We start from the raw sequence: 21,161 nt of genomic DNA on the forward strand, positions 1-21,161 counted from the left end.
TAGATCAAACAAAATCAAGTTCATCTGAGAGTCATTAGATCAAACAAAATCAATGGTGTCATATGCTTACAAATCAGAATCGTTGATCTTTTTTGATCTAACGGCTATCAGATGAGGTGTCAAATTTGAAATTTGACACTGGTGTCAAAGAATCCTACTTCATATATATATATATATATATATATATATATATATATATATATATATATATATATATATATTCCTTTCGCGGGGTCCTGAATCTTTTTCCTCTATAAAGCAATCCTCTATAAAGCAATTTAGTCCGTTAGGGAACCTAAAATATATATAGTTAGGTAATATTTTTTTTTTTTTGGGTAATAGTTTTTTATAGGAGATAATTATTATCTCATTCATGCGGGTGGGGTCTATTTTCAGAGAAAGAGAAAAAAAAAATTGAGTGGGATCCATATTAAATTTGTGCGTAGGAAATAAATTTTTTTTTATGTAACATAAAAATAATAAATTTCATTTTTTTTTATAGTTTATACATAATAATTAGATTAATACGAAGTTTATTTGGAATTTGTAGGTGGAAAATATACATAAAATTATAAGAATGGGTCGCATTTTCCGTGTTGTGCCTTACCCACGGGGTCGATGTTCTTGTGTGGTTATGTAGGTTAATGATGCTGCTGCTGCTTTATTCGTAATGGTGTTTCGCCAATGTGGTCTGGCTCGTATGCTTAGAGGGGTTCAGCGACAAAGGAAACATTCTTAAACATTTCTACAGCCAGATAATTGAATGTAATGATACCATGAAATTTGATCATATGGGAAGAAGACTGCTTTAATATGTTATTCGTATATAATATGCTGTAGTTTAGAATTATTTGATTTGAGAATCACTAACATTACGGTAGCTTTATTTTGAATCTTGTGCACAAATTTATAATATAATTGCTCGTGGATTGCATGTCCATGGAATTGCAACACCTTGTCGCCTTTCTTCAGTCTTCACTCTATAACAGTGCAGATATTGAGATTTTGCGTTGTGGCAGCAAACTGTAACGAAGCCAAGGATTTGACATCAAGATCTAACATAATCTCAAAAAACAAAACTTCTTACACCATCTTCGGGCAATGTTCACGGGTGCAATCCATATAACCAGGCAATGTACACTTAACCTGCTTTAGGTAACACACCGCCCCATCCCTCACCACCTTTGTTTCCATGGCCTGCCCCTGAAAGAACCTCTGTTGTACAGAAAATGTATATTCAGTGTTAATCTTATGTATACGTTATGCTTTTGCATGCTTGTGTATACTTAAAGTAATATTACTTCATTTTCAATTGCCTATTTGGTTATTAATAAATAAATGAAAATTTATGGCCATGATACCATTCACTTACCTGGAGGTGGTAGCAGTTGTTACTGACTTGTCCCTTAGACTTAGTTTCCTAAATGGTGACTCAGGTCCGTCAAGTAGTTCAATCTCAAGCAAGGTATCCTCAATGGCCTCAGCCAGTTTCTTGTCATCATCGGCATTATGGAAACACCCTCTCTCCTTAGCATCAAGTACTAGTTTTCTCCATATAGAGTCACTACATATTAGAGTTGTTGCGTTTCCTAATATCCAAAGGCAATATCTGCACGAATTAAACTCAGTTTTCAATCAACTTATGTCAGTTCTCAAAACTTGGAAGCAGCATGACTATCTTATATAAGTAACATACCTAGCCCGAGTCAGTGCCACATTTGCTCTTTGCCTATTGGAAAGAAAACCTATTTTTGCATTCTCATTAGATCTCACAGTGGAGATTACTATTATATCTTCTTCACCACCTTGAAAGCCATCAACAGAACGAACACTAACAGAGAAGTCAGGATCAGAATCCAAATTGTACTGCTTAATTTTTTCCTGTATTTCATACACCTGTGCATTGTATGGAGATATGATTCCTATGCTAACTTTCTTCCTTGTCCTCAAAAATTCTGTAGTAAAAAGGGGATTGTGTCATCAAATGATGAAGCTTTCTTATTTAAGAAACACATATACATGGAGATTAGAGAAGGAGAAAGAGAAAGTAACCATTTTTAAGGCTTCCAATAATCTCGGAGATGGCAGCAACCTCAACCATGTTCTTCAAACTGTGTCCACGACCAGATTGCTCTTTGCCCTTAGCTATGTTTATAAAAGAATATGAAGCATACATTTTCCCTTCAAGGAAACGCCTATTATAGTTCATTTCTCTAACAATGAGGGCATCAGAAAGCTGCTCCTCGTAGAACTCCTTATTTGGGAATAAGCTGATGGATGGATGCATTCTGTACTGAACATTAAGCAGATGCTTCTTGTATCCCAACATTACCAGCCTCTCAAACAAACTTCTTCCATATTCAGCCTCTTCAGAAGCCTAAAATTTGATCATTATAGTCATACTAGAAAGTAATCTTTAACACAAACAATCCAAATCACAAAAAATGAGAGAAACCAAGTACCTTGCTTTTAACTACAGCAGGAAGTTGTCTCTCATCACCTATGAGGATAGCATGCTGGAGGCCTGGGAGCTGCAATGGAATGGCTGATTCACATTCTTTTAGCTGGGCTGCTTCATCAATAACTAAGAATTTTACTGGTGTCATTCCTTCTGCAAACAGTTTAGTAGAACTTGCTGCAGTACAGAAAACCAGGCATGCATTCATCAAGCAAAGTTTTGCTATTTCATATTTGTCAGTAATTTTTGGAAGTGAAATTGTCTGAGAAAGTGATCTTAGTATAAGAAGGCACTCTTCTCTTTTGATGCTTAGCCTTTCAAGGCATTCAAGAATGCTTTCTCCATCTTCATATTCATTGTGAGTTTGCTTCAACTTGGCTTTACTTATGGAGGTTTCAAGAGATTTTAGCAAATCAAGAGCTACAGACATTTTTTTCACCACCTCAAATGGAATCAAAGAAGTTGGTAGATGTGTATACAAAGTTCGCATGTATACCTTGAGTTTCTCTGCAATAAAACTGAATCTCAGCTTAAAAAATTGCTCCAGTGTCATGACATTATTCTTTTTATCATCCTTATACGAACGATATTGCTCTTTGATGTAAGTAAGTTCCTTCTTAAAAAATTGAGCTAATGTCAAAGGATCATCATTCTTCTCATGTTGCTTGTATGAACTGTATTTGTGCTTAGCAAATTCTAGTAATGACATAAGATCATCTTCTTCTTCTTCCTCATCATCCACATTACGCTCATTCAAACCATATTGCTTTTTGGGTTCCTCTAGCAACTTGATCATTGATTCCAAGTAATCATCCTCATCACGCTCATACAAACCATATTTCTCTTTGGGGTCCTCAAGCAACTTGATCATTGATTCCAAGTAATCATCTTCTTCTTCCTCATCATCCACTTCACGCTCATACAAACCATATTGCTCTTTGGGGTCCTCAAGCAACTTGATCATTGATTCCAAATAATATTTCCATCCAGTTGATTGAGCAAAACACTTAACAAGATTATCTACACGATAATCAAGAAAGACATCCTGGAGTCCTGGATAACAGTCTACTTTAATTCTAGATCTATTGCCAAATACCACTATGTCACCAAAGCCATATGTATCATACTCAAGAGACTTCTTAACTAGATTCTGCAGGCGAGCAGCCACTTCCAACACTGCAGTATTAGTTGGAGCACATGTTAATGTTCTGGTTTTCAACTTGAGCAGGGAAAATAACAAGGAAGCCACTGTCTTCGTTTTGCCAGTCCCTGGTGGGCCCCAAATAAGTTTAATAGTCTTATTATGATGACACTCCTTCATAGTAACACAGCTTAAAACTGCATCTTTCTGTGATTCATTCAAATTCTGAGACTGGATTATGTTTTCTACACTAGAACAAGCTACACTATGGTTTTCTTCAGAAAAGCACAGTTGACAATGTTCTACATTCTGTAAAATATGAAGCAAGCATGAATTATGTTTCCTTCATAACTATAAGTAATCCTAATAAAAGCATTGAATTCTGGTCCAGCTTTTCAAGATATAAATTTGAACATATATTGCATCATGCTACCTGTGCAACAAATGCATGAACATTTCAAAATAAGTACCCATGTAGAAAAAGTCACTAGTGGTATTTAAGAAGTTACAGTTAGTAAAATTGCTTAAGCAGTATGTTATTGAATAATTAGAAAGCTAGTTATGAACTGATTTAGTGATTCTTACATCTGAATCAGCTTGCAGCACTTTTTTAATCATGCTCATGTTTGCACCCTCCAGCTCTGAATTCAAGGCTTTCCAAATACGAACATTTGTTGTCAGGTTCAAAAGATAGACAGCATAAAGCTTTGGTGCATTGTTGCTCTTAAAGTTAGATAAAATCTCCATATCCATGCTTTTGGATGACAGTATAGAGATCTCATCAGTACTTTCTTTTGACTTATGAACATAAGCAATATGGTAGTATCTTCTGGGCCTGTTCAAGTCATATTTGGTTTTTGGTTTAATATCAGTGAAGGCAATGAGATCTCCAACCGCAGGTTCATATTTTCCAATATCTTTGTCATCATTATTAGTTCTCTTCACTGAAATTTTATAGAACATGCCCTTGGTAATTATGAAGTTTCTGGACCTTTCAACTGTCAATATTTCACAAAAGGGAGCTCGAGACACGCCTGTCAAGCTTGAAGAAAGTTCACTGTGAATTTCCTCAATCAGTGGAGGAATGAAGGAGTTCATGTAATATGTTGTTGACAAGAATGTCTCTGGGATCTTTCTCACCTGAAAGAAAACAATGTTTCAGGCTACTTATTTTGATAATTTGCCTTTAATGGAATGCCATGACTTTCCAATGTTAATGCATTTGGATTCTCCAAATAGATTGTAGAGACTTACCTATGTTATGTACATAAATTTTCTACTAAACAGATATATTTCTAATATCAAATTAGAAAAATGAAGAGCTCATTGAGGATAGTTAAGTTTTGCAACTGATAGATATGTCATAGGTCTTTCATGCCATAAACTATTATTTTCCTCACTAAAATAATTAAGTTAATAATATAGAGTTAAGAGAAACTTACACGATTTTGTTTAAAACATGGCTTGCATAGAGAGCAAGTAAGAAACTAATACTAATTTTCAATTTAGAATTAAAAAAAAAAAAAAAAAAAAAACAAGAATTCGATTGAGGTGGAAGAAGATATAAAGCATTTAAGGAATGGAAATCTAATGAAATTTAAATTTCATGGTCTTCCAACCATTATAGATGTCCTAGAATGGCTTGTCATGCAGTTCTAAAATTCATTTCCTCTCTTAACTGACAAAAACAGATTAAAAATAAAATATAGAATCTAAAGAATCACATGGATGATTGATGAGTTTTTGACTGATATGTTCTAGTAGATTAATGTTCTTTTCATGTTGAGTATTGAAAAAAAAAAAGGGTGGAAAAACAACCTTGTGTTTGCAGAGGTTTTCATTGAGCACATCATTGAAAGTCCAAGAGAATACAATCTCTACCAAACTGGCTAGATCAAGATCCTCCCCCTTGTCATTATAACTCTTCTCCATCCTTTGCTTCTTTCCTGATTAATTTCACTACTTCTTTCTCTACAAGGCAATTGATAGCAGAAACAATGTCACACACAGCTTCTTTTGTACATGAAAACCAAAACACAAGGATGGTACAGATTTTAAAGAATCCCTTACACCTTAAGGAACTAAAAAGTTTATGCAAGACTTGCTCAACAGTCAACAGCTATACTACAGTTTCAATCCCATGATGAAAGTGAAAAGAAGAAAACAGAAAAAAGTTCCCATGGTTAATGGAGCCTTAATTATGGTCATAAAAAGCAACTTAACATACATCTAAAACGTCACAGCTAAAGGAAAAAAAAAACAAAATGGTAAAGATGTGGAATGGTTATATTTTATGCAGTCCACATTATGAGGTAAAGGTACAAAATGTTAATACCAATTACCAAGTCAACAAGAAGTCAATTACATTATTGGAGCGTGAAAAAGAGGGTTGGCTAATTCTAATTGGCTTCATGCACTATTGGTTACTTTCATAGCCATTCTTGGGGTACGTGAAAGGATGCAACCTAAAGTGTGAGAAGAACTGTAGAAGATGGGAAATTACTATGACTATGACTACATTGTAGAAGACTTGAAATTTCTATGACTTTTAATGTTGTGTCCTTAGTTTGGTCACTTTAATGGAAAATGTTGTGGAAAAAAAAACCAGGAATTCTCCTTTTATTAATTTATGTCTTAACTCTTAGCTTCCATAAAATAGCTTCCTCAGTGACAGTGATAACAAAAAGTTAGTAGCAAATAACCAAATTTGTGATTTGGTTATCTTGATCAAATTTTATAAGACCCGTATAATAGACATATAGTTATTCAAAACTAATGAAATTTTGTATAAATTATTTTTTTCTTCATACATGAGAGTGTGTATGAATAGAGTCGAGCTAAATGTAAGAATTGATAATTGACTAAAAGAAGAATAACTTGATTAAAAAAAGCAATTGAAGAAAAATATGACTAACCTATTAAAATATTTGGAAATGAGAGTAATTAAAATAAATTATGAGCAAATATGTGGGTTTTTGTACTAAAAGAGACTTAAATTAGTGATTAAAGAAAGAGATTAGTGAAAGCATTTATTTTTGTTTACGCAAAAAAAAAAAATTAGTCATATTATAGGAGATAATTTTATCTCTTACATAAATGTAAAAGTGTGCATGACCCATTTTTTTTCTCTCTTTTCTTTTTACATAACCTCATATTGGTCTCATACACTTTTATATGTGCATAAAATAAAATTATCTATTGTTATAAAAAAAAAATAAAAAAAAAATTATCTATTATAATATGAAAAATACTAATTCCTTAAAAAAAAAAAATGAGGTTAGCGCTATAGCTTTTTAGAAGTGATCTTAAAAAAATGATGCTTCCTCGGAGTTTACTAAACTTCGCTGGGAAGTTATTGAAAATTTAAAATCAACACTCAAGCTTTTTAGAATTGGTTGAAAGTTTGATGTAAAATTCATTCCTATATATTAAATATGAATATATTTTCTTAAGAGTGGCTTAATCTCTTAATTTATTTTAAACAAAATAACACATGTTATTTTTATCTTTACTTTTTTATATTTAAGATTAAATTATTTTAAATTAAATATGTATACTTTTCTTATAAATTTAAATATTATTTTAATATATTTTTTAATTTATACTTTTCAGATCTTATCTTTTAATTTATACTTTTAAATATTTATTCTTTTAAAAATACAATTATAAGATTTAAAAAAACACAATTATATAAGATGTATGCGGATTATGTAAATTCCATAAACCTTAAGGTTAAGAATTTGTTGTGTTATTTCATACAAAAAAAAAAAAGAATTTGCTGTGTTATATTATAGTAAGCACCATTCAAATTTAAACATGGCATGAAACACGTGTCTCACCATCCTTTCTTTAATCTAAGTTAATTTTAGGTATTTTAGATCCATAGTTCGTTGCATCTTGATGCATATATCTCACATAAATCCATAGCTAAATACACATATGGATCACACAGTTCGTGGACTATAGTCTATCCAAGGGCGTTTGGTTGGTGGAATTTGTTGAAATAGATGGATAAATTAGGAGTGAGATTGTTGGACAACCATGTTTGGTTGAACCGGTTTTATACTATGCTACTTAATTCATTTCCCTAGATCTTCATATTTGCAAGTCTATCTGTAACCAAAAACCCGTCCAAATAATCTCACTTCTTATGTGGGTTTGCGACTTATCTAGATATCTTCACTATTGTCCAAGCTGCAGATGACCAGCGTACCTCCTTAATATTTCGTTTCTTGAAGATATGTTGTTATATTTTTCGTTTCTTGAAGATAGAATCCCTGATTGAAAATATTTTGAAAACAGGGTTATTTTTGTAATATCAACCTTCTTTCCCATCTATATTTTACTTACATCCAAACATAGACTTTATAATTATTACCTAATTTACCCGGTAAAATATTTTCCAACCAAACAACTTTTTTTAACATTTCCCTACCAAACTCATTTTTCACCCATTTCCCTATATATATCATTTCCCTATTATTCATAAAATTTTCCCTCAACCAAACGCTCAAGGTTTTTTCTTATATTTTGTGTTAGGTAAATCATTCCTATTAGAGTTCAAAATCCTGAAACTTTTTAGAGTTAAAGAAAATTGATAAATTTTTTAAAATAAAAAATAAAAAATTAATTATTATCTAAAAAAATTATATACAGTTAACTTTTTTTTACTATAGTTACTCGTCCAAAAAAAAAAAACTATCTGAAATAAGTTCATAGCTACAGAAAATCCGAAATTTATTGCTTATGATAATTATAAAAATAAAAATTAAAACATAATAATAATCGATCACTTGTATCTTTCCTATGCCAGCTCCACTTATTTGAATTAAAAATTTATACATCATCAAATTTTCAGGTTGATTTTACAATTTTCTCATAAGCAGTTCATTGTAGCATACAGGGTAATAACAAAGTATTTGATTTTGAGGTGCAGACAATTTCCAAAAAAAATAAAAAAAATGCAATGGAAATATGGTAATTATAAGGAAGTTAGTTTTAGGGCCTAAACATCTATATAAACCTACTAGGTAAAGGGCCTATTGGGCCTCCTGCTAGGCTCCTCCATCCTCTTGGGCCTGCTTCCCCAATACCGGTCGCCTCAATAAGTGTTACTTGAGAAGCATAACTGTGGAGAGGGAAAAATACGATATTATTTTTAATTATTTATTTTACTGACTATAACAATAATAATTTATCTAAGAAGCCTAAACATTGGTATTTTTAATTTTACTGCTATTTTTAATTATTATTGCTATTATTAATTCTCTCTCTCCCCTAATTATTCTTGTAACCATAAACATTGTTGTAAAATTAACTAAGAAGCCTTCCCATTCTTGAAATTAATCCAATTGCATATTATCATAGTGCTATATGTTATGTATTTTAAAAAATACAATTAATACTCTCAAAGTTGATAAGAGTTTCTCCTCATTAGAGTTCAATGTGCATCCTTTTTTCTTTTTTTCTTTTTTAAAAAAAAAAACCAAAATTGTGGGTTCAAATTCAAACTAATTAAGTAAACATGAATACTTTATTTGATTTGAATAACCAGTTGTCATTGACTGATTCTTCACATGCACCTTTTAGATTGTTGGTATCATCATCTTCACTTCATAAGCAAGTGCATTGAGTTAGAAACAAGCAAATCAATGAAAACAACACAGATGACCAAAACTATATATTAGCAACTTTCAGCTAGTAATGTTGCAGAAAGATCATCCCTTGCACCAACCTCATGCCTGATTTTGTACACTTTATACTTTTCAAATATCCATATCTACAGAAAATATCACTTCTCTTGATGAGTATAACTAATGACCATCAAAAGACAATTTCAGAAAGTGGGTGGTGGAAAGGAGAAAGTCAATATATATGGTAAATGATATGATACTGAGAAGACCCTCCAAAATCATCAAAACAAATCCAGGTTTGACATACCATATTGCTTCATCTTTATCATATCCAGTTGGAATCTTGGGTTGAACCTACAATGAAAATCCAATGTTGATTCATTGGTAAGTTTTAAGATGGACATAAAAAGTGAGAAAGAAACTCAAGTCAATATCTCATTTGTTAACAAAAGGAAAGGCTTACTTAGGAATTTAGAATTATAACAACAAAAATAAAATATACAATAAGACATGGCCATGACATTAAAGTCTCAAAAAGGCAAAAACAAAACTTACCTGTAACTTTTGGCTGATTAAATTTGAGAGTAAATTACTTTGACCTCCCTTGTATTTTACTTGCACTACACTAACCTCTTCTCTATTTTAAAATCAACACAAACCTCCCTTAAACTGTAAAAATATGCATTGAAAAACCTACATGCACCTCTCTTGAATTCTTATATATATATATATATATATATATATTTTCGTAAACAGAGGAGAGGTTTGTGTAATAGAAACAAAATTCAAAGGAGGTATAGTAATATACTATTGATTCTAGCCTAAACATCCCTCAGTCTGAGCAAAGCAAATTGGTTACAAAGAAACTGCACAGGATCAGCTTGTGGCAGATTATAATTGGTTGGATAATTTGAACCAGCTAACCATATCATTGGTACTTCAAGATTCCTGCAGTAATTGATTGTATAAACACTCCTACTTGAAATGAATTTTCCAAAATCTTTAACTATGTGAAGCAAATCATATAATTAGTAGTAGAATTATACCCATCAGAACACCTAATTCTGCAGCCCCTAAGAATATCAACAGAATAATTCCTGTACCAGATGTCAATATCTCTTGCAATCTTGGATACCTCAGACAATGGCAAAACATCCCAAATCTTCAAAAACTGAACATAATTTGAGTTCTCTTCAAGAACATCTATGGTCCATACAAGATAAAGAAACTCATTGACCTTATACAGCTCCAGCAATTGGGAAGAAGTATCATCTACAACTCCAACATTTATCACCTGGTGAGGCTGACGCCAACCACTTGAAAGTTGCACCAGCAGGGAAAATATTTTCTTGCAAACCTCAGTGCTCTTGATTCGTGCCAAAGAGATCATAAAACTTTGATTGAAGAAAACCTATAATAGTGATAGATAGACACAGAAAAGATTGAGAATACAGGAAAATGGTAGAGCTGTTTAAGAATCCTGAGAAGAATTTATCAGCTGCATGTGTCATAAGGGTTAAAGAGCAGCTACAATTCATCACTCACAATACCCTCTTTAAGGAGAAAGAATTTTAATTTTAGAGAACTTTTTATAGGATAAATCTATTGGTCTATTATGCATACCATTTGATAAATTAGTGGTGTGAGAAAAATCAACGAGAGTAATTGGAATGAGCAAACTGGTTGGTCAGGGCAGTGCAAGTGTGGGCTAGTTCAACACATGAACTGCCTTATTCCTTGTCATGTATAACATTTTGATGGTGAAAGATGTATTCAAAGCTTTACAAAACCGTAAAATACATATTAGATTCATGCTTTTATCAAGTGTGAAGATAAAGAAGGTCATATTACTGGAGCCTATAGCCTTCTGCATTTTCATCAAAAGAGCCCTCTACAAGTGATAATTTGCATTGTGTTTGATACTAACAGAAGAAATATGACCACAAGGAAACATGTTTTATTAGGCCTTGTCTATATGTGATAAATAATGGCAAGCTCCCTGATTAACCGACTAGGAATTGCCTATATTATGAGGAAAGAAATGGGAATAAGGTTCAGAATGAAGATGTGGATTCTATGGGTCTGGATTGAAGGATAACTGAATTTTTTTGACAATGTTGATTAAGACTGACCTCACTTTAGTTAGAATTTGTTAATCCCTACTTTAATTGTTAAAAAATTTCCCTTTAGAATATGTAGTTATGTACACAAACAAATTTTAGTTGGAAATGTTTTCTCTCTCTTGTTATGCTGCTTTTGGAGGGTTGAACTTGAAATATAATAAAAATAAAGGCGCAAGAACAATTTCAAGCAGCATACCTTCCATCTTGCTTTTCTAAAGAACATAGAATTCATATCCAATAGATCACCAAGTTGACCAAGCTCAATCATGGCAGTTGCAATAGCATGAGACAACCTCTCATCCTCATCAGCATTATGATAACACCCTCGAGCCATAGCATCAAGGACTAATCTCTCCCAAATGGAGCCACTATGCATCAAAGTTTCACCATTTCCTACTATCCAAAGGCAATACCTAGATAGACAGGGAAAAGTAGTTAAAAAAAAAATGAAAAGCAAATTGCGTGTAGAATATCAGGGAACAGATCATACCTTGCTCTCGTTAGAGCAACATTAGTTCTTTGAAAATTAGAAATAAATCCCACGGATCCCATGTCATTATATCTGACAGTGGATATTATGATCACATCCTCTTCGCCACCTTGGAAACCATCAACAGTGGAAACCTTCACGGAAAAATCATTGTCAACATCATCACCAAACCTTTTTTTAAGTGCATCTTCGATGGCAACAACTTGAGCTTTATATGGTGATATAACACCAACACTAACAGTCTGTTTTCTGGAAGTTGATTCTGTAAAGAGTCAATAGATGATAAAAACTACCCCGCAATTAGGAGGAAAAATATTATTCATAAGTTATATGGATAAAGTAAATCATAACAAACATTTATAGTTCGATTGGTTAGTGGCTCATATATTAGATCACAAAATAAAATTACCTTTAAAAAGGTCAAGAACAATCTCAGATACCACAGCTACTTCCACCATATTTTTTCGGCTATTCCCTTCGTCAAGTTCATCTTGTCCGAAAGCAACATTTATGAAAGAGTAGAACTTAAACATATCTCCATGTAGAAAATGTTTCTCATAGCTTCTTTCTTTGACACTTGGAGAATCCAAAATCTGTTTGTCATAAAACTCCATATTTGGAAACAAGCTAATGGATGGATGCATTCTATATTGAACATTGAGAAGGTGTCTTTTATGACCCAAAAGAACCAGCCTTTCAAACAAACTTCTCCCAAATCCTGCCTTATCAGAAATCTGCATACTAGCAAAAATTCATTAGATGTTTGAATATTTTGTCCATGAATTTCATAGAAGAATAAAAAAAAGTGAGAAATAATACTAAATATGCTTGAATACATTGGAAGTGGAACTAACAAGACAACACACCTCACTTTTGACTAGTGCAGGCAATTGTTTCTCATCTCCAATAAGTACAACATGGCGAAGATCGGGAAGTTGTAAAGGTATATTTGACTCACATTCTTTGAGTTGGGCAGCTTCATCAACAACTAACATTTCTAGTCTATCAAGTCCTTCTGCATGCAATCTAGCAGAGCTTGAAGTAGTACAAAAAATCATGCGAGATCTTCTCAAACAAAATCTTTTAATTGAATATTGATCAAAAAAATCAGGAAGAATCAACACATCTTGAAGTGATTTCAGTATTTTAAGGCATTCTTTCCTGGTCAGACCCAGCTCAGACTGCCAAGTACAGTAACTAACTCTACTTTCATCAACATAGGATGTAGCAAGGGCAAGTTTGAGTCCTTGATCAGTAATGGAATTATTTGATAGCACCATCGCAAGGACTTTGAGCCAATCAAGACATTCAAATAAACTTTTCACCACTCTTAATGAAATAAAAGAAGTTGGCAAATGAGTGCACATATCCACAGTGAATGTCCTCATCTTCCTCCTGATCGAATTCAGTTCTTTCTTGACAAACTCATGAAATGTCAATTTTTGTATTTTGTTCTTCTTAAAAATAAATTCCTTCTCATGTTTATTATATTCACTTTTGTTTCCCTCCTTAAAAAACAACCTGTTTTCTCTTAAAGTTTTATGAACTATCCTCTTCCACTCATTTTGCCTACCAATTTTTAGATCCTGGGAATAGATATCCTTTTTCTCTTGATTTGTTTGTTTGCTTGCAATTGCAAGTAGTTCTGTCTCTTCTTTCAGACAATCATCATCATCTATCTTATAATCCCTCTTTTCCTTACAATTTAAATACTCATGATACTGTTTTTCTGGGTTTTCAAGTAACCATATCATCAGCTCTAAATGATGTTTCCAACCAGACAAAGGCGCAAAGCACTTGGAAAGAATATTTGCACGGTAATCAAGAAATATATCAAGAAGATCATCACAATTGTCAATCCTCATTCGTATTCTGTTACCAAATAATACTATGTCTCCAAGACCATAAGTGTGATAATCAAGGGACTCCATTACAAGCCTAAGAAACCGAGATGCCACTTCCAGTACTGCCACATTAGTTGGGGCACACGTAAGTGTTCTGCATTTCCTTTTGAGGAGGGCAAATAATAATGCACTAACTGTTTTTGTTTTCCCTGTCCCTGGAGGGCCCCAAATCAATTTCACAGTATTTTTGTGAGAACATTCCCTTGCAGCTATACAACTTAAAACTCCTTCTTGTTGAGATTTGTTCAAATCAAATGAGCGGATCACAGCACCAAGATTTGATACATCAATAGTGTACCTTTCACCAGAGAAACATTGAGAACAGTTTTCTCCAACCTGTAAGAAGATGCATCAACAATTAAAGTATGTAAATGCATTCATCCAATCAATAAGGTTACCTTGATGAGGTTTGGAATATATCAAAACCACCACTCCCCATTAAACCCCGACAAGCAAGGGTGGGAGGGGGGGGGGGGGGGCATGGAATAAATACGGGAAAAAAAAGTAATACGAAAAGTCTAGCTTCATCTGCTATTCAGTTGTAAAGCCATACAATGGACAGTGATATTGCTAGGTATATATCTATAAGAAAGACAAAAAATAAACCACTGTTCTTACAGAAGAATCAGGTTGGAGCAGTTGCTTGACGATATGGATGCCTGGACCATCTGGATCTGAGTTCAGTGCATTCCATATATGCATGGTTGTTGTAATGTTACAAAGATAGACAGCAAAACCATATATATATGTGTCATCCTTTTGCAAGTATACTTCGAATTTAACGGGCTTTGATGCTAGAATTTGAACCTCATAAATATCATTCTTTTCTTTCTTTCTTACCCTTTTAATTAAAGCAATAAAATAGGGATTTCCAGGCTTGTTCAAATCATTAATGCATTTTGGCCTGATCTCAGTCAAAGCAATAAGCTGTCCAGTCTCTGGCTCATAATTATCCCCTTTTTTATCACTATCTATTGATGTTTTCATTTCAAGCTTGTATAACAAATCATTTGGAGGATTATAATCTTCAGAAAAATCAATGTCAGTTATTTCACATGCTGGAGCTTCTGATACCATCTTAATGCTTGAGCACAAATCTGTACGAGTTTCCTCAATAAGGGGCAAAATAAATGAGTTCAGATAGTGACTTCCTGACAAGAATGTCCTTGGAATTTGCTTCACCTATTAAAAGATATAAACACTATAGTTTTAGAAGCTAATTACATGTGAAAATCAAAGAACTTCCTGCATGCAATGAACATTGAGATTTGAGTACACTATCAGGCAAGTTGCAGATCATAAAGAAACATCTAAGTTGTGGTACATGCAAGTTGACATGAATAATCTAAGTGTATTTTCAAAACTTGTTCCTTTTCTACAACTTAGAAACCCTAATTAACTGTCTGCAAAGAAAACAAAATCTTCTGCTATATACCCATCCACTTCCTTCATCAAACTTTCAGCACAATGGAAATGCTCAGTATCATACAGTATCAGCCCAACAACTACCTTCAGGGAATCACATTGCATATTTCACAGTGCAAATATCAATATGAAAAAAGAAAAATGTATATGCTGTCAAACATATTCAATTACACCAACACTAAGGAACAATGTAAAGACCAAATGAAATTGTCAAAATGCTCAAAAGCAATGGACAGTAAGTTGCTGAAAGCCTACTAACATAGTTGGACAATCACATAGTAAAAACACACATCCAAATTCCATGCAAGGAAACTTCAAAGCTCCAAGATTAAAATTTTATAGTGTAAACTAGACCTAGTAACTGTGTTTAAAAAGAGGGCAATAGAGAAAAGGCCATAATGAGGCTTGAATATGTGATGAGCATGAGTAACCAAACCTTGTCTCTATAAAGATAATTGTTGAGTACATCCTCAAGTGACCAAGAAAACACCAATCTCACCAAGTCTTTTCCCCGTTCCATTACTTGAGTTTCCCAGAAAATTTAATCAGATTATCACTGATCACAGAAACCCAGTAAAAGAAAAGAGATAAAAGAATGAACTTTTGAGTTGTTCGGTGAAGAAAAACAAAAGGGTAATGAAGAGAAGGAACAATTTTTGTTGCAGAGAACTGAGAAGAGAAGATACAATTGGTAAAACTGGTTTTTGTTAGACTGTTGGCCCTGCTCTGCTGATTATGGATGCTAAATTTTTTTTTTTTTTTTTTACAGTACTAAGGTTTTATTTTTGGAAAAAAAAATTATTTTTTAAAAATATAATTGTATTATTTTAAATTATAATCGTTAATTTTTTCAATTAATAATTATAATTTATTGAATTTTATTATAAATTATGAATTAATTAATAAATTTTACTTAATATATTTTAACTATTAATTGACAAAAATTAATTGTTAAAATTTAGAATAACACAAAATTATATCATTTAAAAGAATAAATATTTTTCTGTTTTCTGAATTCGGCAAGTTTATATAAAAGTGAGGGCATTTCATAATAAAAATAAGAGAGTAACAATTTTTGAGATCCACTTGAGGGGTGGCCGGGAAAAAAAAATTTCTCAAAATATTAAACTTTTTTTATTATAACCAACCATTTATTTGTGGAAAAAGTATTTATCATTTAAATGACATAAAGTTATGTCATTTTAAGATAGAGATAGACACAAAATAAAAAAAAATTATTTAAAATTTTTAAATTAAAAAAATCACTCACTTTCTTCTCACAATTTCCATTTTTTTTTTTGGACATCATAATTTTCATTTTTTGTGTCTATTTCTTCGCGTTAAAATGACATTATTTATGTCATTTAAGATGACAACATCAAACCTTTTATTTATAGTAAAAATAAAATCAATAATTTAAATACTAATATTTGATATAATTTTAATCGAATAATAATATAATAATTTAAAAAAATAGTTAATTATGAAAATTATTTTAAAGAATTTCAAAGTCGTATTTCTAATAAATATTAAAAAATCAATTTGATTCGAACAGATTTAATTTAATTTAATAATTACTTTTTCTGTTTAAGATTTATTAATTTAATTAGTAACTTAGTTCTTAGAATTCTCTTTGCGCGCCAATGGTACTGCAGTTATGCGTAGCAGTTTCTTAACAAGGGGAAAGGGGAAGGAAGAAAATATGCTAATTATTTTTGAAATATATTATTGTTTTAATAAAAAGATGAGGAGTCTAATCAATAATATTAATTTAAGGTATAATGTACTAAATTATAAAAAGGGAAAATCATCTCTCCACAAGATCAAATTATTTTCGGAGAGTAAAAAAATTAAAATAATAAAAATTAATATAATATTATAAGAAATTAGAATTATAAGACCATTTTGCCACGCTTCACCAAATTATTTACCAGACTGCCACGCGAATAGTAAAAATTCCTGAAATGCCATGCGGCATAGTTCGCTACACCGTGCAGCGAATTATGTTTGCAAATAATTCGCTACAGAGTGTAGCGAAATATGCAGTGTCAGGCTGTATAATCAGCAAAAATGACACGTGTCAAGCTGGCAGCATAACAGGCATAATTCGCTACACTCCCCAACGAATTACTGTCAGCTTGATACGTGTCATTTTTGCTGACTGTGCAGCCTGACACTGCATATTTCGCTACACTGTGTAGCGAATTATTTGCAAACATAATTCGCTGCACCGTGTAGCGAATTATGCCGCGTGGCATTCCAGGAATTTTTACTGTTCGTGTGACAATCTGATAAATAATTTGGTGAAGCGTGGCAAAATGGTCACTCTCCCTCCAAAAGAAGTTCTTATGATAATAATAACCGACACCCTTAAAATTAATGAATGAAATTTGATTTAAAACCAATTATTCTTTAAGGGAATCTTATATTTATTATTATTTTAGGGTTATCATCTGATTAATTAATTATTATTGGATCAATTTTGAAATTAAGGATAATAAGTCGTAGAATGGTGATAAGTAATGTATAATCGCCTTCATCCTTTACAAGAAAATATATCAACACATTTTTTTGGGCTGTCTATTCTCTTTTTTTCTTTTCTTTTTTCCCTCTTTTCCAAAACATTCACGACACCGTCCTTGGAAACCCTGATTTGAGCCTTCAATCTCAAATTTGGATATTGTAAGTTCATTTCGTTTCACTTCTCATCCTCTAGTCTTTACAATTTCTAGATTTCGAAGCTACGTTGATTTTTTGTTTTCATTCGATTCCATTCTTTTTGGTTCTTCCCATGTTCTAATATTTAGTCGTTGTAGATTTCAAAGTTATGTTCTTTTGCAAGTGATTTCATTTGGGTCGATTCCAATTTTCTTTTTATTGCAGACTTTGGGTACCCATGAAGGTAACATAATAGTAGGGTGGTTGCATTGCAGGACAAGAGGTGTTGCAGATTGATTTGGTTGTGGGAAGATGCACCCTCCTTTAACATTACACAAACACCCTATGTGCGCCGAAGTGAGTTTGTTAGATCATCCTATTTTTTCATTTTTTTTTAATTATTTACTATTATTATTAGTTTGGATATTGTGTTGTACCTATTAGTGTGCTTGTTACTTATGATTAATTTCATATATTTCCATTCCTATGTCTTGAGATAATGGTTAGCTGTAGGATATTTGGTCCTAAACAAAAGACTTTGGCTGTGTAATTATGGTGCATGTAAGTGTAGAATATGGAGATAGGAGCATCTTTCAGTGTATAAAAAGGAATAACAGTGATGTGTAATCAATGATATTCTGTTTCCTTTCGTCATTTTCTCTTTGTTCCTCTTTAGATAGGATAGGCTGATGTGGAGCCTTATTCTGGAACAATGCCACAAGCCCTGGCAGTGTTCAATTGCCCTTCCGTTTCCTTGTCAGTCCACAGTGGACTTAGGAATCACTTTGTGAATTTTGGATTTTAGATCATTTCTCTTTTCCTTTGGTGCTTAAAGATATCATAATTGGTCTTGCAAACAATGATGATAAATTGCAATTGCTTAAATGCATATTATTGGCGGTTTGAATCAGTTTATATTATAGCTGGCTTTTTAATTAGAGAGACTGCTTTTTATGCAGATTATTGAACAGTTTCAAAAGTGTCATATAGACCATCCTATTGGAAAATTCTTTGGTGAATGTACAGATTTGAAAATAAAATTGGATCGCTGTTTCAGACAAGAAGTGAGCTTTTCAATTTTTTACTCTCTTTTTTTTTCCATCTATTGTCTGGGTCTCCTTGTTTTGCTGTGGTTGGTAATAATCGCCCATGTGTTCCAACAGAAAGCTTTGAAGCGAAAGGCCAACTTTGAAGAGAGCAAAAAGTTTAAGGAACAGTTGAGAGTTTTCAGGAAAGAAAATGCTGCAAGCAGCGGTCAATAGAAGAATTTTCTGAATTGTTGAAAAAGCCCAAACTATTGTGCAAATTGCAATCGGTAATTTTGTATAAGGGCTTGATATGATACGCTTTTTACCACCTTCAATCAGGGAAAACTCCATATCATTATTGTTTAAATTATGTCTGATGCTATTGCCTTAAGTGCTCTGTCTTCTATGTTGCTCCCTTACCGTTTTGTTGAATCAATATGAATGTAACTGTATTATATTAAACTAAGACACATGTTACTTCGTAGATAATGAGAGCACCATGCTGAAAGCCAAAATTGGTTGAGGTGTAATTCGGATTTAAACTCAAATCAAGCAAGGATGAATACCAACTCATAACAAATAAATAGTTTCTAAGCATCCATCTTTTTGCTATATCTTCTGCCATGAGCATAACTTTGCTTGTTTGGATTCCACATCAGATAACAAATGAACATGTTTTAATGTCTATTTCTGCATGATATGGATGTAATTGATGGCAGTTGGGCTTGACATAGTTGCCTTGAGAGAATATCTTATCAGAAAGACAAAAATCAGTTTAGGTATCATGATGACTGCAACTATTTACTGTTACTTTTAGAGTATATATACACTTCATTCTATTTAGTTAAGACTCCTCAACACCATCCCTTCGTGAGGGGACAAAGAGAGCGAAAGAAGATACAGTTATCCAAGTAGGGGCTTTGATTTTCACCTGGGTTTAAGAATATATTTTATTTTTTTAATCACGTTACCAATTCATTATAAGCAAGATTCCATGATGAACCATTGTGATAAAGAGGAAATTAAAGGAGGAAATTTTATTTATGTAGACTGAAAATGTTTGTGAGATATCAGTCGAATATTACCTATGTAGAACTGAAAATTTCACACTTCAAAGCATTGGATTGGCTTCTGATCTCTCGTAAACTTAAATACAATCTTCTTAACTTCCTTTCCGCTACTTATTTCTACTATTTATATTCCTGTCTAACTGTCATGCTATAACTTCAATTCTGCTGTAACTGCACCATTTAACTGCAATTTCCTTCCTGGATGCTGGTTAACACATGATTGCCATATTGGGAAGGACCTAATCCTCTACGGTCCTTCCTTATATATACCCTTATTATAGGTCTTCCCTCCATACTTTCTCTCAAAATATTTACCTTTTCCTCACAGTGAAAATGTTAGAGAAGTATATAAACCATTGATAGGTCTTCACTTAACAGCTTAAGTTTTTGGGTTGAATTGATTTTTTACAGTGGTATCAGAGCCGTGTTTGGCTCACACTAGCCAGGTGTTTGACTAGGAGGTGGATTGAGTACTTGGACCTAAGGTACTCGATGTTGAGGGGGAGTATACCAATGATGGGTTTCTTGCTTGAAGGGGAGATTGTTAAGTTATTCAAGTGTGATAAGTTCCACATTGGTTGGTAATGAGCTTAAGCTTTTGGGTTGAATTGGTTCTTTACATGGTATTAAAGCTTCTGTGACCAAGTGGTCAAGAGTTCGATCTTCATCGCCCCTCATTTTCTTAATAAAAATAATTAATTATTGTGGACTTTCGTAGTATAGGTAAGCTGAGCCTGATGCATCATCCACCCTTCAAGCCCAGTGGGCTCTTGTGTGAGGGGACGTGTTAGAGATATATAAAATCATTAATGTAGTCTCACCCACCAGCTTAAACTTTTGGGTTGCAATGGTTCTTTACATGGTATCAGAGCCTCGGTGTCACGGGTTCGATCCTTATCGCCCCCCACTTTCTCTTGTGGAATTTCTTAGCACAGGTAGGTGGGCCTGTGTATTATCCATCATTCATGCTTAGTGGGCTCTCGTATGAGGGGGCGTGTTAGAGAAGTATATAAACCATTGATAGGCCTTTACTTAACAACTTAAACTTTTTGGTTGAATTGTTTTTTACAGTGGTATCAAAGCTGGGTTTGGCTCAGGCTAGCCAGGTATTTGGCTAGGAGGCGGATTGAGTACTTGGGCCTAAGGTACTCTTTGTTGAAGGGGAGTATAACAATGATGGGTTTCTCGCTTGAGGGAGAGATTGTTAAGTTTTTCAAGTGTGATGAGTCTC

General features: G+C 33.0%; 3 protein-coding genes across 8 annotated transcripts; 1 reads left to right on the plus strand and 2 right to left on the minus strand.

The window, feature by feature from the left end:
* Nucleotides 1-742: 742 nt before the first annotated feature.
* On the minus strand, nt 743-5,531 carry LOC133304480 (helicase sen1-like). Its single transcript, XM_061504521.1, has 8 exons — nt 5,418-5,531; nt 4,185-4,739; nt 3,374-3,908; nt 2,463-3,184; nt 2,053-2,377; nt 1,697-1,955; nt 1,373-1,609; nt 743-1,215 (listed from the first exon to the last, which is right to left on the minus strand). The coding sequence occupies exons 1-8, from the start codon at nt 5,529-5,531 to the stop codon at nt 1,176-1,178; spliced, it is 2,787 nt and encodes a 928-aa protein (XP_061360505.1). The 3' UTR covers nt 743-1,175.
* A 3,159-nt stretch (nt 5,532-8,690) lies between these two features.
* On the minus strand, nt 8,691-15,762 carry LOC133304491 (uncharacterized). 4 transcript variants are annotated; one of them, XR_009750607.1, is made up of 10 exons: nt 15,611-15,762; nt 14,368-14,931; nt 12,712-14,085; nt 12,255-12,579; nt 11,846-12,107; nt 11,552-11,768; nt 10,279-10,643; nt 9,788-10,180; nt 9,540-9,586; nt 8,691-8,727 (listed from the first exon to the last, which is right to left on the minus strand). XR_009750607.1 is itself a non-coding variant. In XM_061504534.1 (9 exons), exons 1-9 carry the CDS (start codon nt 15,692-15,694, stop codon nt 10,054-10,056), a joined length of 3,207 nt encoding a protein of 1,068 aa, XP_061360518.1. In that variant the 5' UTR covers nt 15,695-15,762; the 3' UTR covers nt 9,276-10,053. The 4 variants fall into 4 exon arrangements, 2 of the variants coding, with proteins under 2 accessions (XP_061360518.1, XP_061360516.1); XR_009750606.1 differs by lacking the exon at nt 8,691-8,727 and having other exon boundaries at nt 9,276-9,586; XM_061504534.1 differs by lacking the exon at nt 8,691-8,727 and having other exon boundaries at nt 9,276-10,180; nt 10,279-10,358; nt 10,470-10,643.
* Nucleotides 15,763-17,715: 1,953 nt separating this feature from the next.
* On the plus strand, nt 17,716-19,469 carry LOC133304495 (uncharacterized). Of its 3 annotated transcripts, none has more exons than XM_061504538.1 (4): nt 17,716-17,856; nt 18,058-18,189; nt 18,792-18,896; nt 18,996-19,467. In XM_061504538.1, exons 2-4 carry the CDS (start codon nt 18,145-18,147, stop codon nt 19,092-19,094), a joined length of 249 nt encoding a protein of 82 aa, XP_061360522.1. In that variant the 5' UTR covers nt 17,716-17,856; nt 18,058-18,144; the 3' UTR covers nt 19,095-19,467. The 3 variants fall into 3 exon arrangements, with proteins under 3 accessions (XP_061360522.1, XP_061360523.1, XP_061360524.1); XM_061504539.1 differs by having other exon boundaries at nt 17,733-17,856; nt 18,108-18,189; nt 18,996-19,468; XM_061504540.1 differs by lacking the exon at nt 17,716-17,856 and adding an exon at nt 17,914-17,998 and having other exon boundaries at nt 18,108-18,189; nt 18,996-19,469.
* The last annotated feature ends 1,692 nt before the right edge of the window (nt 19,470-21,161 follow it).

This window comes from Gastrolobium bilobum, unplaced genomic scaffold (genome assembly GCF_033153095.1).
Source record: "Gastrolobium bilobum isolate Gb01-03AN ecotype WA unplaced genomic scaffold, APGP_CSIRO_Gbil_v1 utg31211, whole genome shotgun sequence".
In the NCBI taxonomy this organism is placed as follows: Eukaryota; Viridiplantae; Streptophyta; class Magnoliopsida; order Fabales; family Fabaceae; genus Gastrolobium; species Gastrolobium bilobum.

What these genes read in the sequence shown, in the direction of transcription:
- LOC133304495 (XM_061504538.1), top strand. Translation starts at nt 18,145, where the DNA reads ATGCACCCTCCTTTAACATTACACAAACACCCTATGTGCGCCGAA. An exon ending in AACACCCTATGTGCGCCGAA is followed by an intron (nt 18,190 to 18,791) that starts GTGAGTTTGTTA and finishes CTTTTTATGCAG; the next exon opens with ATTATTGAACAGTTTCAAAA. An exon ending in ATCGCTGTTTCAGACAAGAA is followed by an intron (nt 18,897 to 18,995) that starts GTGAGCTTTTCA and finishes GTGTTCCAACAG; the next exon opens with AAAGCTTTGAAGCGAAAGGC.
- LOC133304480 (XM_061504521.1), bottom strand. Translation starts at nt 5,531, where the DNA reads ATGGAGAAGAGTTATAATGACAAGGGGGAGGATCTTGATCTAGCCAGT. An exon ending in GCAATATGGTTTGTATGAGC is followed by an intron (nt 3,185 to 3,373) that starts GTGAAGTGGATG and finishes ATGATGAGGAAG; the next exon opens with AAGAAGAAGATGATCTTATG. An exon ending in ACAACTGCTACCACCTCCAG is followed by an intron (nt 1,216 to 1,372) that starts GTAAGTGAATGG and finishes TCTGTACAACAG; the next exon opens with AGGTTCTTTCAGGGGCAGGC.
- LOC133304491 (XM_061504532.1), bottom strand. Translation starts at nt 15,694, where the DNA reads ATGGAACGGGGAAAAGACTTGGTGAGATTGGTGTTTTCTTGGTCACTT. An exon ending in ATTATCTTTATAGAGACAAG is followed by an intron (nt 14,932 to 15,610) that starts GTTTGGTTACTC and finishes ATCTTTTAATAG; the next exon opens with GTGAAGCAAATTCCAAGGAC. An exon ending in TGCTCCAACCTGATTCTTCT is followed by an intron (nt 14,086 to 14,367) that starts GTAAGAACAGTG and finishes ATCTTCTTACAG; the next exon opens with GTTGGAGAAAACTGTTCTCA.